General features: G+C 33.4%; 1 protein-coding gene across 1 annotated transcript in view; it reads right to left on the bottom strand.

The window, feature by feature from the left end:
- Positions 1-1892: 1892 nt before the first annotated feature.
- Positions 1893-16817, bottom strand: part of LOC132554561 (coiled-coil domain-containing protein 33-like) — a 44867-nt gene continuing 29942 nt past the window's right edge. Inside the window, exons 15-23 of the mRNA XM_060218885.1 lie at positions 11311-11519; positions 10044-10088; positions 8125-8375; positions 7695-7783; positions 6232-6421; positions 4466-4542; positions 4121-4225; positions 3577-3705; positions 1893-1967 (exon numbers count right to left, since the gene is read on the bottom strand). Of these exons, the coding sequence (XP_060074868.1) occupies positions 1893-1967; positions 3577-3705; positions 4121-4225; positions 4466-4542; positions 6232-6421; positions 7695-7783; positions 8125-8375; positions 10044-10088; positions 11311-11519 (1170 nt within the window). The remainder of the gene's footprint in view (positions 1968-3576; positions 3706-4120; positions 4226-4465; positions 4543-6231; positions 6422-7694; positions 7784-8124; positions 8376-10043; positions 10089-11310; positions 11520-16817) is intronic.

The following is a 16817-nucleotide window of genomic DNA, read 5'->3' as shown; positions in this document are numbered from 1 at the left end:
AATTCATTAAAGCCCATCAATAAAACTAGGTATACAATATATATTGGACTTCAATTATAGTAGTTAACCTATAGCAAATACCCTGGTATCCTAGCCTATCAGTTATATCAAATTTAATGAACAGATGTAGGAAACTTACTATGATACTTACTGAAATATTTCTGATAATACGTATTAAATTTTTAATAGTGGAAACAAAAAGCCATCAAGAAAACAGACATCAGAGACAAAATTTATGATTATATGTAGGACGGACAATGATTTTGGTTTTCATTATGAACATGAATGACTAAAAAAAAATTAATTAAAAAATGGACGGATATCTGAAGTAGAAACAATACGAAGCATAGATTGCTAGTGTTATTACAACTGATAATGAAAGTTTCTGTACTTATCCATTGATAAGCCCACGCCTGTCCTTTCTATATCTACTGTTTAGTTAAAATGCTTTAAAAAATGCAATTTTATTGTCCTGTTATAAGCATACCCTTAGTCATTAACAAACCCTTTCAGACTTACTGAAGGATAAGTACAGATACAGAGACATACAAATAGTATTAAGATAATTTATATGGACATGATTTTTTTTTTATATATGAACATATAAAGCACCAAGCAAGATTCAATTCATCAAAGCAAAAATGTTGACATATATATGTATATTGTAATGGAAGAAATTGTATGAAATTTAAAAAAAAAAAAAAAAACACAGTCATTATCTGACAATGTTCTGATTAATAAACGCACAATGGACATCAATTAATCTAGAAAATATTGCTTTAATATTTTTTGTAAACTAAATATAACCAGTTTCCATACTTTGCATGTTTTGCTCTATAAATCCTATTTCTTTTATTTTCTGGTATCCTGATTCTCGAAAAATATGCAGTAATTTAAAACAGAATGTTCATTACGTCAAATTACTACAGCAGAACCCATACAAAGTTTACTGGGTGAATGACTAACGAATTGGGATTGACTGATTATAGGTGATGCATCCTTGATGCACCATACCCTGTATAGATAAAGTACAAATGAATTTAAAAAACAATAACTCGCACGCTTTCACACAACATCAAGACAGATTTTGTTATAATGGTATTTCCTATGGAAGTTATTCCCAATACGGTACAAATTTGTGGTAAAGAAGATACTTCCTGAGATGTCATTACAATGTCTCTTCCACATGAGATCATTATAAAACATTAATAAAATACAGCTTTAAATATGGATAGTGATTAATTCATTAACTTTTCATGAACACTTTGTAAGAACAATATTCTCTATTGTTTTTGTATTAAATATTGTCTGAACGCTGGAGTTATCCATCTTTTTATCCAAGTTTCTCAGCTTTGCAATGAGCAATTGTATTTGTAAAAAGTTTAAAAGAATTTTTTTTTTTTCAAGTTGAATGCAAAATGATAAATCTTAATCAACCTAGATCGTATTTCAATGTGTTTTTTATCTGACAAGTATAGAACAGAAATTAAACCAGAAAAAAAACACACATCTTTAGATTTCTTTGAAAAGATTCATCAGATACCACACTATAAGGTTATATTGTTCTTGGCTATCCCTGATTACTGATGTCCAATAAAACAGAAGTCAAAATGTCCTCAAATCCATCCAAATATTTAGACACAGTGAAAACATCTGTATATGATTCTCATGGGCTCAGACCTCCACTAGTAATTCTACGACGGTACTTGTACTGTCCTGTTTTGTCACGGTAACAAGTAACATGATTTGCAACATGTTGTATCATGCTTGGGGCTACTGCCGTCTGATATCTAGGATAGTTCATGCGGGTGACATGAGCCAGAGCTGAAGTAATCTCCACATCAGCTACCAATGAGTCAGAATTCAAAGAATGGAGATTTCTGTGTGTTGTTTCACCTGTAGAGTGGCATTGGGGACAGTCTTTGCTTGGGTGTGTATCTACTTGGGTAAGAGCGACCAACAGGTTCCTGGAAATGAAACAAAAAAAATCCTGTGAATGAAATAATTTAACACAAAATCTATTACTTTACTGGTACAGTAATTATTAGGAAAATAATCAAACTTAAAAATAGAGCATGCATGATAGTTAAAACTTATTAGTAGCAAAAACATCATTAATATTTACACAGATCTAATTATGTACACTTGTATACTACAACTGTAATAATGGTGGATATTATCTTTCACAAACCTTATTAACCCAGCATTAATTAAGCTCATGTCTGTTAATAAGCCCACTTGTACTCATGCAGGATTATGGTACTTTGATATGCCAATAAGCCCATATATGTGATAAGCCCACCCATATCTTTAGCCATTCAGAAGACTTGTCTTGTAATAAGCCCATCCTCTGACTTAGAGTCAGAGGTGATATGATAAGTAGGCCCCTGTACATATGACAGGAGGAATACAGTATTCTTTACAGACAAATCAAAACTTCCATCAAATGACAGTGATATGACAGTTTTTTGTTAGTAACAGAAAATGTAAATGTCTGAATTGTACATTTTTAATATATATATATATGAATTCAACCATGCTTTGAAGGTTGAAAGTAAAACCACATTAGTAAGTGACATGAAACTTTCATGACAACATAAATTATTCAATTTTGAATAGGTATCATTGATTTCATCCAACAAGGTCTTGCATCAAATTTTCAACTTGAATTAAATACGGGCTAAATAAGGTCCATATTGTGAGAAATTGTTATAATATTAATATAAAAAAAAAACTTTTCACTGTTTCTTAGATTATAAGAGATTTCCTAATACTTGCTGGAATGAAAGTCGTGAAGCACGGACAATAGATATTATTGCTGTAAAGTCACTCCGTAGAGTATAAATTATAATCAGTTATTACAGTTAAAATGGCTGCTTTGCTACTGCATATAGACCACATCAAACAGATATATATATATATATGATTTAGGTGCACTGGGTAGCACTTCTGGTGAATGTATATTTACGTTTTCTAGACAACTAGGGAAATCAAAGCCAATGGGTAATGCAACATCTACATAGTATGTACATGTGCAGATATATCTGATAAGTAATCACAGAAAATCAAATTATTTAATGATGTCTAGCCAAAAAAACTACTAAAAAATACAATACACAATTCTAATACTGCCAGGTCTTAAAACTGGTTACCTATATGACGAAATACGTCCTTCCATGTCCTTTCAAATCCTTACAGAATAAATTATGAGAAAAAAAATACAAAATGTATTGACTTTTCAAAGTTTTAAATGGTATAATTGATCATCTATATGTATTGTGATATCTACCTTAAAAGAAAATTGAAGCTGATATATGTTAGTATAATTAGCACATTTCAATCTTGATGAAATTAGAAAATCACAATTCTCATAAACACTGAAATTCTTTGCAGTTTTTACAAGGATTCAAGATCTCTGCAATTTGATTCTGAAATCTGGATTTGGTATGAAACCAGCTAAATACAGAATAAAATGCATTCAAAATGTAACATATGTTTATCTAGACTCTTGAACTGTGATAAAAATGATGTTTACATAAACATTCACTAAGGAATTTTATTTATGAAAACACTTACATAGGAGCTTGCAGTTGGGTAGTCATGCAGAACCATGCCCTGTGAACGACCAAATCCATGTTCTGCTTCATTGAGTCGGATCTGCATATCAGCTCGTTCCTTTCCCCACTGCCGTGAATTTTCAGCAAGCTACAATCACACAGGAAAACAAAACCTTAAAAAATAGTTTGAGGATAGACAACTTTGAAAATGACTTACATTTAGTGTGGGATTTATTTTCGCATTTGCATGCAAAGATAATCAAATTCAAATCCTTTGCAATTATTTGTATGAAAATAACTATGGATGACATTCATGTTGATGTGGTTACCATTATCGGAGACTTGAATAATGCAGGTTTCCATAAGCTCGTCATTCGTGAATTTTAAAGTATTTCTAGTCAAGAGTTAGTGAAATCATGTATTCGTGAATACATATGAAAAGGTAAGTTAGCAAAATACAGTATTCGTGAAATCTATGTGATTTGCAGTATCTTATTTTTATAAATGTTTTGCTCATTTTCAACATTCAGACACTTGTATCAAGTAAAAGACACGTTTTTTACCTGTTTCTCAAGGGCCAGCACTCGTGCGTCTGCTCGCTCTAGTGCCTGGTACATAGCAAACTTTTCCTTCTCATCTCCAGCTTGCGCCCCCGTCCTTAGCTGCTCCTATATGGTAAAACAGTCAACAATTAGACCAAATATATTTTCTTGGGTAGATGTGGTGAGTTGTAATCAGATTATAACAATTAAATCACTTTTATCGTATTATCTGACTTCTTTCCGGGGTCAGAATCCAAGACTTTGTTATTTTCAGTAAACAAGATGTTTATGCATGAATTGGTTGTCTGATTATAGTTTTTTACACTACCAGGTATCTGTAACTATAGCATATAAAAACAAACCTACCCTGAGTTCGTCCATTTGTGAACGCAAGCGCTTGTTTTCCTCCAGTAAAGCCTCGTTTGCCTCAGATGATTTGTCACCTTAAAGCAAACAAATAAGTGATAATCATTGATATAAAAGCAGGTCAAAATTCCATTTGATTTTATTAAATTATATTATCCGAATGGTTATCCACTGTTTTGCCTCTCTAGACCTGTACAGTATATAATGATTATCATCATAAATCTGTCCCATGTACTGACCTATGTGTGACCTGTCTTATACACATGTACTGACCTATGTGTGACCTGTCTTATACACATGTACTGCCCTATGTGTGACCTGTCTTATACACATGTACTGACCTATGTGTGACCTGTCTTATACACATGTACTGACCTATGTGTGACCTGTCTTATACACATGTACTGACCTATGTGTGACCTGTCTTATACACATGTACTGACCTATGTGTGACCTGTTTATACACATGTACTGACCTATTTGTGACCTGTCTTATACACATGTATTGACCTATGTGTGACCTGTCTTATACACATGTACTGACCTATGTGTGACCTGTCTTATACACATGTACTGACCTATTTGTGACCTGTCTTATACACATGTACTGACCTATGTGTGACCTGTCTTATACACATGTACTGACCTATGTGTGACCTGTCTTATACACATGTATTGACCTATGTGTAACTTGTCTGATACACATGTACTGACCTATGTGTGACCTGTCTTATGCACATGTACTGACCTATGTGTGACCTGTCTTATACACATGTACTGACCTATGTGTGACCTGTCTTATACACATGTACTGACCTATGTGTGACCTGTCTTATACACATGTATTGACCTTTATGTAACCTAGCCTATACATATAATGACATGGTTGACCTGTTCCATAAGCTGTCCTTGTTAACCTGCCCTATATACTGACCTAATTGACATATCCTGTAAACTGACCTGGTTGACCTGCCCTCTATACTAACTTTTTCCACCTGCCCTATATACTGACCTTGTTAACCTGCCTTAGAAACTGACCTGGTTAAACTGTCCTTTTATCAGACCTTGTTGACCTGTCCTATACACTGACTAGGTTGACCTAACCTATTACCTGACCTTGTTTACCTGTCTCATAAACTGACCTAGTTGACCTATCCTATACACCGACTAGGTTGACCTGTCCCATTACCTGACCTAGTTTACCTGTCCTATAAACTGAACTAGTTGACCTGTCCTACTTACTGACTTGGTTGATCTGTCCTATAAACTGACTAGGTTGACCTGTCCTATTACCTGACCTGATTGACTTGTCCTATACACTGACTAGGTTGACCTGTCCTATTACCTGACCTGATTGACCTGTCCTATACACTGACTAGGTTGACCTGTCCTATACACTGACTAGGTTGATCTGTCCTATTACCTGACCTAGTTGACCTGTCCTATACACTGACTAGGTTGACCTGTCCTATTACCTGACATTGTTGATCTGTCCTATAAACTGACTAGGTTGACCTGCCCTATTACCTGACCTGATTGACCTGTCCTATACACTGACTTGGTTGATCTGTCCTATACACTGAATTGGTTGACCTGTCCTATTACCTGACCTGATTGACCTGTCCTATACACTGACTAGGTTGACCTGTCCTATACACAGACTTGGTGGACCTGTCCTATTAACTGACCTGGTTGACCTGTCCTATTACCTGACATTGTTAACCTGTCCTATAAACTGACTTAGCTGTCCTGTCCTATACACTGACCTTTCTTTGACTTGTCCTTATTTTGTTTCTCCAGCAGTCTCTCCATCTTTTCTATCACAACTTCCTGTTTTTTACAAGCCTCCTCCATTTTTTTGTACTTTCTGATTCTCTCCTCTAGTCTCTGTATCACTGCACTTTGTCCAGACTGAGACTGATTCAGCTTTAGTAATTTCTTCTCTTCATCGTTTTTCTGCATTTAAAGAAATATATAATTCAAAAATCTTCCGTAAATTTTTCAACCAGTTCAGTGTAATTAAACTTTTTTTTCACACATACTGACAATGAATACTTCGAAGAATTACCTCCGTCTAGTTTCATTTCATTTTAACTGTTTGGATTGCTGTACATAATCTCATCAATACTCTTTATTTTGACTACCATAATAAATGACTGTAGAAAGAGGTTTCATCATACATGGTACATGTATTGATATTTTTAAGAAGATGGCCATTATCACACAGGAATACACCAATTAAACAAAGGCATGAGAATCTTAACATTAGTTTTTAGGGCGAGACTAACAGTACACACAGTTAAGGTAAGACCGTGGGATTCTAACACAATGAACAGTGACTGATACTATCTAAGTGGGATTCTAACACAATGAACGGTGACTGATACTATCTAAGTGGGATTCTAACACAATGGACGGTGACTGATACTATCTAAGTGGCATTCTAACACAATGAACAGTGACTGATACTATCTAAGTGGGATTCTAACACAATGGACGGTGACTGATACTATCTAAGTGGGATTCTAACACAATGAACAGTGACTGATACTATCTAAGTGGGATTCTAACACAATGAACGGTGACTGATACTATCTAAGTGGGATTCTAACACAATGAACGGTGACTGATACCATCTAAGTGGGATTCTAACACAATGAACGGTGACTGATACTATCTAAGTGGGATTCTAACACAATGAACGGTGACTGATACTATCTAAGTGGGATTCTAACACAATGAACGGTGACTGATACTATCTAAGTGGGATTCTAACACAATGAACGGTGACTGATACTATCTAAGTGGGATTCTAACACAATGAACGGTGACTGATACTATCTAAGTGGGATTCTAACACAATGAACGGTGACTGATACTATCTAAGTGGGATTCTAACACAATGAACGGTGACTGATACTATCTAAGTGGGATTCTAACACAATGGACGGTGACTGATACTATCACAGTGGGATTCTAACACAATGAATGGTGACTGATACTATCACAGTGGGATTCTAACACAATGAATGGTGACTGATACTATCACAGTGGGATTCTAACACAATGAACGGTGACTGATACTATCTAAGTGGGATTCTAACACAAAGGACGGTGACTGATACTATCACAGTGGGATTCTAACACAAGAAAGGCTACAGCTCTGAAGTACAATAATGGCCTGGTGAACTACAAGTGACGTTTAGCTTCTGAACTTCAACAAACTTACCGCGATTAATTCGTTCTGGACTTTCTGTACTTTGTCTTTATACGTGTTCAAGTCGTTGGTTTGTGACTGCAGTGTCTGCTTCAAAGCAGCTGAAAATGAAATTTATGAAATATTATACAATGTATAGCAACTTTTCATCCTTGAATATTACCAGCCTTTGAGTCACTGTTGACATCTAAAGTTAGCAAAAATTGTCTTTAGTTAAAAGTATGAAAAGGACTCATTTTCAATTGGTCTTCTTTTGTATCATGTTCTGTTTTGATTTAGGTTGTGATCTTCAGATAATATAAATTCTGACGAGTCGGCAATTTTGCAAATATCATTCTGAGACTAAGATTGTTCTAACCAAGAACAGATGTCTGTATTTCGTCCCAGAGATATAAACCTTGCAATAAAAATTTCAATCTGTTTTGATACTAAAAAAACTCACCGTATCGGGACATGATTTCAGGTTTTGAAAGGCCATCAAGTTCGGCAGACTCGATCATGAGTTTACTAGCATCGTTGTAATTTGCAAGATCGCGACGAAGCTGACTGTTGTTGTTTTCAAGCTCGCGGATCCTTTCCTGCAGTGCAACCATGTCCTGGCCCATCTTCTGCACTGCCAAACGGTAGTTCTCCAGCTCCTTTGACTGGTGATCAAGCACATTCATAGACGCATTGTCGAGGTCAGGCTGCCGACTGTGGACAGTAAACAAAGAATTAATCAAATGAAGTGGTACAGAACAATATTGTCAAAGCAGTTCCAGTTAGAGTTTTGATTCTGATTACTATCATTCGAGTGGGAATTACATTTAACATTTTTTCAATAGGTCCGCATAAAATTTCTAAATATTAAGTTTTTCGGAGTCAATCAATTAATAGATCAACAATTTGACGTCTTAATGTGAACACAACATGAACCAGAAAACTTCTTTGACATGCAATATCAAATTCAATGATTTAGAATACGTAGTTTGTTTTTAATCAACCTGCACTTTTGTTTTCAATTTTTGGATACATGATTAGAACAAGTTATATTTTCCAAAGTGAAAAAGAAACTGACAGTTCTGCATGCGTTTGAGACAGAAAGTGCCTAGAAGTGAAATACAAATGGTTTTATTTTTATCAAATACTAAAGGCTAATATTGTAATCCAAATTCATTTCACAATGTATGACTATTGATATCCTCCTCCTCTTCATCATGTGACAGATCAGCTGCGCATGTTTGATAAGGTTAATAATGAAACGGGTGATAAAGAAATAAGTTCAGGTCAAGGTCTAGAAGAATCAAGAACTAAAACAACTAAAAGTGGTGCATTTTAATGAATATCAATGACGTGATCGCAGTCAAACCTTGTTACAGCTGATTTACACTTAAGGCTGTATGTATGCTAAATTGTTGCGATACATTATTATATATGTATTTAATTTCCAAAAAAGGAATGCTATCATTTTTTTATATTAACAAGTTTAGGGTAAAGTTATGTGATACATGATTCTCTCAATATTCATAAAACTCTGTTGATAGGTATACAGTGTTGTGTTTCTGTCTCACGAACTACGAATGTCATGGGAAAACACAAGCATTTAAGCAAATTGCAGTTGTCTCCCCTTAAAAGAAGATAAAAATAGAAAATTTTTAATATTATCAAAGAACTGTTTTTAGTTGGCATTCCTAAGTAATATGAACTGAAAGCAGATCAATGCCTTAAGTAATGCAAAATTCAAGGGAGATAACTCTTACACAAATCACTAGTAATATGATACATCATTCAGCCATTCCAGTAACGTTAGCTAACATGTATTTCTTAATCATATTAAACAGTCTATATTTCAACATTTTGTTTTGTATAACAAGATTTGACTGCTCATAGATGGACAAAATATATGGATATTCAATTTAATACTATTATTTAGAATGGAATTTGTTTTCGAATTAAAACTTTTGGCATAATTGATTAAAGAAATATTTTCTTTTATTTGGGAGTTATTGAAAAATAATCCTTTCAGGATATTTGGGAAGTCTTGAGAGCTAGATGCTACATTCACTGAAAAACAATGAATATCCATATATATTAAATTTTGTGTACTTATAAAGAATCTTGTAAAGATTTCTACCTGTAGAAATTAAATCAATTATATAGTTTAAAATATATGTTTATAGATGTTTATATCAATTTAAGAAGGTAGATTTTAGGACTTCTGGTGTCAACATTTACAAGATTCTATAAGATTTGATAATTTTTACAAACATGCAATGTAAATGGTAGAGAACACTTAGAAAAAGGAAAAATAAGAGACAGTGATAATACACAGAGGTAGACTCCATCACCATTGGGGTTCTAGTGCTGGTAATTATAGCAAACCTGTCAGGGAGAACTCTAAGTCGATCTCTATAATGGGGCCTAATACTGGAATAAGATTGGATTGAAATTGTCACGCAAAGCAGATAACATAAACACATAATAGTGATGTTCAACACATAAAAAATAATTTAAAATGCTGTAATGATATCATGATGATTTCATTATTACACAAGGAATTATTTTGTTATACAAATGATAGTGATGTTCACGGTCAGTCATGAAAACACTACATAAAGGAATCGTGTCTTTAAAAAATAATTTAAAATGCTGTAATGATATCATGATGATTTCATTATTACACAAGGAATTATTTTGTTATACAAATGAAAAGATTTAATATTCAGTGTACATGAATATTAGCCGTAGTTTACATTTCTGGTAAGCAAAACAGATTATATTCAAAATGAAAAGATTAATTGAAAATTATATCAGCTATCCTAATACTAATTTTTGTCCTGAAATTGACAATATGACTATCAAAAATTTGAAATTTTAACAACATTTTGTGTATTGGCAGTTGAATTCCTCACGTGAAATGACTATGTTAGAATAAATTTGCTTGCTGGAAAAGAATTGGTTCTTTAAAGGTATTTAATTCACAAATGACTACTTAGAATAAATTTTTAAAAGAAATGGTTCTTTAAAGGTATTTAATTACACACTTACTTTTTAAAAATTTTGAACAAATATTTAAAAACAAAAAAGGATTAAGTACATGTAATAAAAAATTATAGACAAAAATAATTTCTGAACAACCGTTTGGAAAATTTGTTATAAAAGTACTTTTTCAAGCACTAATACGACCCTGTTAGGACATCTCCACATAACATAAATTATTTTACGATAAAATATTCTATCTAAAGTTAAATATTTCAGTAAATAGGACAGAAATGACTGTTTCAGGGTGACATTTTTGTAGTGTTATGGGTTGGGGTGGGTTATCATAAGAAACATTAGTGGAGTATTATATATTGTTACAGATGCCATCACCACTGTGCTAGTTTAAAAGTTTTACCACAAAAATTTCTCCACGAAAAATCCAGTCTTACAAAATGCATCGGTATAGCATTGTTTTGTTTAGTAAGTAAACCCTGCTAGGATTATGCAGCGATATTGATAATACTATATACAAAATGTTTTCTTCTAAACATTTTTAATCTACGACATAATTATGCCTTGCAAATAAAAATAAAAGCTTATGAGAAATATGAATAAAGACATTTTGATTTCTTAAAATCCTTTAAATTATTAATCTGGAATCATTTACCTCTGTACTGGAGCAGCATACTTCGTATATGCCGCTGGTGCGTTTGATGGTGCAGCTTTCTGTACAGGACGAGGGACACGCCCAGTGGGGCTAGGCTGTCGACCCCTGGGTGCATGCTGCTTTCCCTGGGGGTCTACAAACACATACTGGTAGTCTGGTAGCACAGAGTCCACGGCACCATGGGAAGGCATCTCGCCATCTTTAATCGGCTGCAAGAACAAACACAAGCTTGAATCAGTGAAAATTTCTATAGTCAATTTTTGAGAATAACTTTAAATTGACTAAACTGAAGGTGAATTTGAACAGCATCTCCCCCCTCCCCTTCCTCCGAAAAAATAAATAAATCAAAAAAAGAAAACAAAAGAAAATAAAATTTTTCAATGTACCTCTTCAGCTTCCTGAACATTGATTTTTCGTATCCCAGACCCATTCCCCATAGAGATTGGTTACAATAGCCTTCTCTCAAAATATCTGTCGATTGTTCTCAAAGACAAAACAGCTTTGTTTAATAACCCATAATGTTAAATAATTTATTCATAAAGGAAACTTTCAAATGCATAACAAAACTTGTGACTTACATAACAATACAACGCAGAAAATAATCAATTTTCTCCGTACAAAAATTCATCAGAACAATTGTTAAATTTCCTGTATGTATGTTTATCAAAGAATAGAAAATGGCTGCCGTGTCTGAAGTACCTTTTCATCTTTCTTACTGTTTTATGGACCCTGAAGGAAAACGATTGCCTTCACAATGAATAATTCAGAGACAGGTCCGTGAGTTCAGTGACTTGCATGCAATGAACAATACAGTTACAACTCTAACTGATGTATAACATACTTTGGTCTATATAACGAGTTATGTACCTCACAGAATTCTCCTGTCAACCCACGGAAATGAGTTACTTTCTGATAAGAATTTCTGTTTAAATCGATAACGCTTTAATAACAGACATCTCAGGGCAATTATAATACAACAACTGTTTCCTGCATGTCTTTATAAGTATACATTTGTAATTAAATGAACATACCTTGTTAATTTTTTTTTAATTTTGTTTGATTAAAGAAAGTATCCTTTGAATTGAAAATAAAAAAAAAAACATTCAACTCTATTTCTAACAACTGCACAAATTGGCTGGCAAACTATACTACTTGAAATTGGCTTGTTTTTTATTTCAAAAAAGGCACAAATGAAATTTTTGGAGTAAATTATGTGTACAAGGCTTTCACAGAAAAAACAAATAAATATGAGGCTCATTTTTTTTTCAAAAAGCTGAAGCAGTTCTTCAAAGTTATTCAACAGAATTAATGGTCGTGTTTCCCCTTTATTACAATATTAATTCCAGACAGGTAAATATATTGAGAGCATATAGATCAGTGTTACACTTGCATGTAAATATTTACAGATGGCATACTTTTTAGTAATTGTCATCTTCCAAATAGAATATTTCAGTTAAAGCTGAAAATGAAAGTTTGTTCTACTCCAACTTTCACTGTTTTGGGATGATTTGTTTCATATGTCTTTATTCTTAAGGAAGTGTAATATCTTTTTATCTTTGTTTACAAAACTACACATTTTTTTTTTCTAAATCAATATAAACTGATAGATTTTTTCTGATTTACAATAATATAGTTGATAGCTTTTGATGAGGACTTAAAACAATTAAACCCATTATAGTGAAATTTTAGACAACTTTCTACACGTCTTATCAAACTTTGATCATCAAAAGAAAACCACAATCAAAAAGTCTATAATGCTTGTATTTAACCCCTACTTAAGTTATTAAAACTAAATCCTACACACTGATCTACCAAGTCTGACAGACTACCTGTACGGATTTCTCTAATGTCAATATAAACAAACATTTAAATATCATTTTACACCTGGACTACCTTGTCCCTAACGATTCACCCTAACCAACCATACAGTTGGCCTCCAGCTGATCAGTGGCACTTTCTATGCTTTCATATACACTGATCCCCTTTTTTCAGTTATCACAAACCCCAATATTCATTCATTCCGACCTCTGTCACTATCATAGATAGTGTTGTTTTCTTACTAAACTAAATTCACTGAATGAGAGCATCAAACCAGATTCAGAATTTTCCTAATTCAAAAATGTCTATGACATTTTTTTTTTTTTTTTTCATTTGCTTTTTTTTTCTTTTTCTTTTAGACATTTTTCAAGCAACATTTATATGGATGCTTTCAAAACATAGATGTATATGACATCGTTCCCACTAAATATGAAGTCTCAAAAAATAAGCTAATTTTAACCAAAGGCAGTGAAGCAGAAAATACAGGTCACATTGACTTCAATGATACATTGGCGAAGTGTGTCTCAGGATGAATCCACACAGTATGATGTATGGACAGAAGGACAAAAGGACAGTCCACCAAACCTGTGTCTATAATTATACCTCCAAAGTCAAAATAAAGCCAAGGATTTTGTTTATTTTTATTAATCAAGAACAGAAATGGAAGAAATAAAAATACATGTAAAATATTTGCAATGTTTTAAATAAAAAATTGCATTGAAATAGATATTATTAATGATTAATCTTAAAAAGTGGGATTTTTTTTGTATATCTTAAGAATATGAATAGCCATCAAATGTATTTATGTGTTTTACAGGGGAAAAAAACAGACTTTAAACTTTTAAACTTGATCTTGTTACCTTATCTTATTTGATCATAATCTGGATATTTTTATTTCATTTAATCAACCTAATAAGAATCATAGAAACCATTACTAGTGTTATACAACTGTCAACATCCCTGAATCATGCACAACAGATCTCAAACAATTCTTAACGTGATTTTTCTTATCACGCAAACTTTTTTACAAACTTACCTCTGCCGTATATGGACGATAGTACATAGTAGCCATCTTGGAAATTTTATCTCAAGTTCAATTAAATTTCCACTCAGTTTATTAGTAAATTGATGAGACACTGCACCGAAAGTTAATTAAAGATATCCGTCTATGTGTACACTTTAATCCAAATTTGAGTAAGTCAGGTAAAATTTTGTTTATACTATAATAATCCTCAAAGACATTTTGTTGGAATATGGCTGACAAAATATCCTTGCCAAAGATTAGTGTTCTACAAATAGTCCATAAGACATATTACACAGAATGTTGTATGTGTGTATATATATCCCATTCAAGAGATCTCATTTTTGATAGAGGTTCCTCAGGGTGAAATCCAACTACCGTTATAAATGTCAAAGTTTCCGTAATCAAAACTAGCAAATAACTAGCCTGTGGTCTTTCTATCGATATATTCTGATCATTAAGCTGAACTACGACCGAAATTATATGAAACAGGTAGAAATCAATAGGAAACTAGCCCCACTGGTATTTCTTCCATGTTTTTACCTGGACACACAGGTAAGTTAATTAACTGATCCCTAGGCTACCCCTTCGGACTACCTGTAATGATTGTTTACCTATGGCCGCCTGGTTACCCCAAACAAGCTGTTTCACGATTCAACAGGTGATCTAGTTAAACTGTATGCCACCCCTAAGTTCCTTTTAAATGTCTCAAGACACTATAGTCAGTTCTATATAACTGGCCAGATAACAGATTAGCTTTATATAACCCATTTCAAATAATTCAGATTCCCCCCACCCAACCCCCCCACCTATTTCTCAAAAATATCAAATGTTCATTCACTGTTTCTCAAATTTAGTTAATCAAGTAATAAATAAGAAAATACTTAAGTAATTAAACTCATATATATGTGTATATAATACAAATGAATTATTTGATCTATTGATTTTTTATTCAAAAGATATTCTCTGTAATACATCAAAAACTAGCAATAGAATATGCGGCATTTAAACGAAGCAATGATCATTTGTTGGAAGACAGAACAAAAAGTTTCAGCTTATTTTGTATAAGAAGATGGTTAAGAGTTGTTTATAGTGTATGATTATTAAGCCCTGCTTACACTGAAGTAGTAAGTACCTATGTGTATGCAATATTCGCGACATGTGCATGCATGCCTGTATGCCATGTGTGTGAAGACGCTTCTGGAGCATATCTCGGTGAAAGTTTTGTGTACAAAAATCTAAGTCAGGAAACATTTAAAATGTAATATGTTCAATACTAAGTCAGGAAACATTTAAAATGTAATATGTTCAATACTTTGCATGTAAAATGAGGTCAATGTGACCTCCATTTGACCTCTGACCTTGACCTGTATCAGCCACTCTTTCTTGACTTAGAGTTTGTGTAAAGGTTTATCCTGATAAATAAATGTATGTGTAGGAGGAGATAGAACACTTCACTTTATCAGTCTCAGCATTAAGGAATTAATTTCCCTTTAGTCAAACAGTATAGTCACCAGCTTTATAAGAGACCAAAATGTTGCCATTAGAAACCCCAGTCAGGGCAGGGTGATTTTAATCATTCCTTTTTCATATTAGGCACGATCGATCACTCCAACAGTAGAAAATATAAGAAAATGAGATGTTTTCTTGAAAATATTGAACAGCAGTTTGTGCTTGGGGGCATATTTTTGAGACCAATCAGGGATTAGTGTAGAAGGATAGGGTAAAGACTATCCTACCAACCACCCACTAGCAAAGCAAGCAGTTACATTGAGTGTCTGGCTGGAGACTCAAATGTTGCTCATTCACATCCAAGCTTAACAGGGTATGTTTTCCAGTACTCCATCTTGTTTCACCTATATCGGAATAGATTTCTGGTGAATGGGTATCCATGAAGTCCACAATCTACATTAAATCTAGTTTGCACTCATCAAACAGAAATGTATTGATCATATGACTTAGAATCAAATGCATGCCAAAAAAGTTAATAACAATAATATCATATAGAATATGTAAATAATAGCAAATTAAAATGTGCAAATCTCTGTAAATATGCCAACAAATTACGTCTCTAAAATAAGTTTTGTTAGGCGCTCAGTGACGTAAACAGACGACGGTAATGAATTCTCTAACATGCTGTATTTCAATTGTGACACACATTCACCACAAGACTTAATAGTGTTCATCCAGTTAAATATGTTTAGCATTCCAAAACTTTGTCATCATACTAAAATAAATTCCTTGGGATTTTTATATCAAATGTCCTAGGGACAATAAATGCGAGCACAAATTATCATGATCACACAGAAGCCATATAACAATGAATACCGTACACTCTGACAAAAGTTAAGCACCATCTTTACAAATCAGTGAAATTAAAAAAAAAAACTGAAACATTTAGCTATCTGTCATTTTCTTCAAATATATATGCAAAATGTTCTTGTTGACATTTAGTAAATAAGTTATTGGTCTGTGCGATAGAAAAATGTGTCGGGCGGTTTCTCAGATCGTTTTGGTACCTGGTCATTTGGCCATTCGGTGTTTGATCCTTGTGAGTACGGACAGGACACACACTCTGCGAAACAATACTACCCTGGTAGTGATGCTATCACATGTGAAATTTAAAGATATTGAGACAAAATTATCCAAAGCGGTTAAAGGGCAGCTC

The sequence above is a fragment of the Ylistrum balloti genome, unplaced genomic scaffold (genome assembly GCF_031769215.1).
Source record: "Ylistrum balloti isolate Yb309-2 unplaced genomic scaffold, AGI_CSIRO_Ybal_v1 Utg370416, whole genome shotgun sequence".
Taxonomy (NCBI): Eukaryota; Metazoa; Mollusca; class Bivalvia; order Pectinida; family Pectinidae; genus Ylistrum; species Ylistrum balloti.
This window is presented reverse-complemented; position numbering and strand designations above follow the sequence as displayed.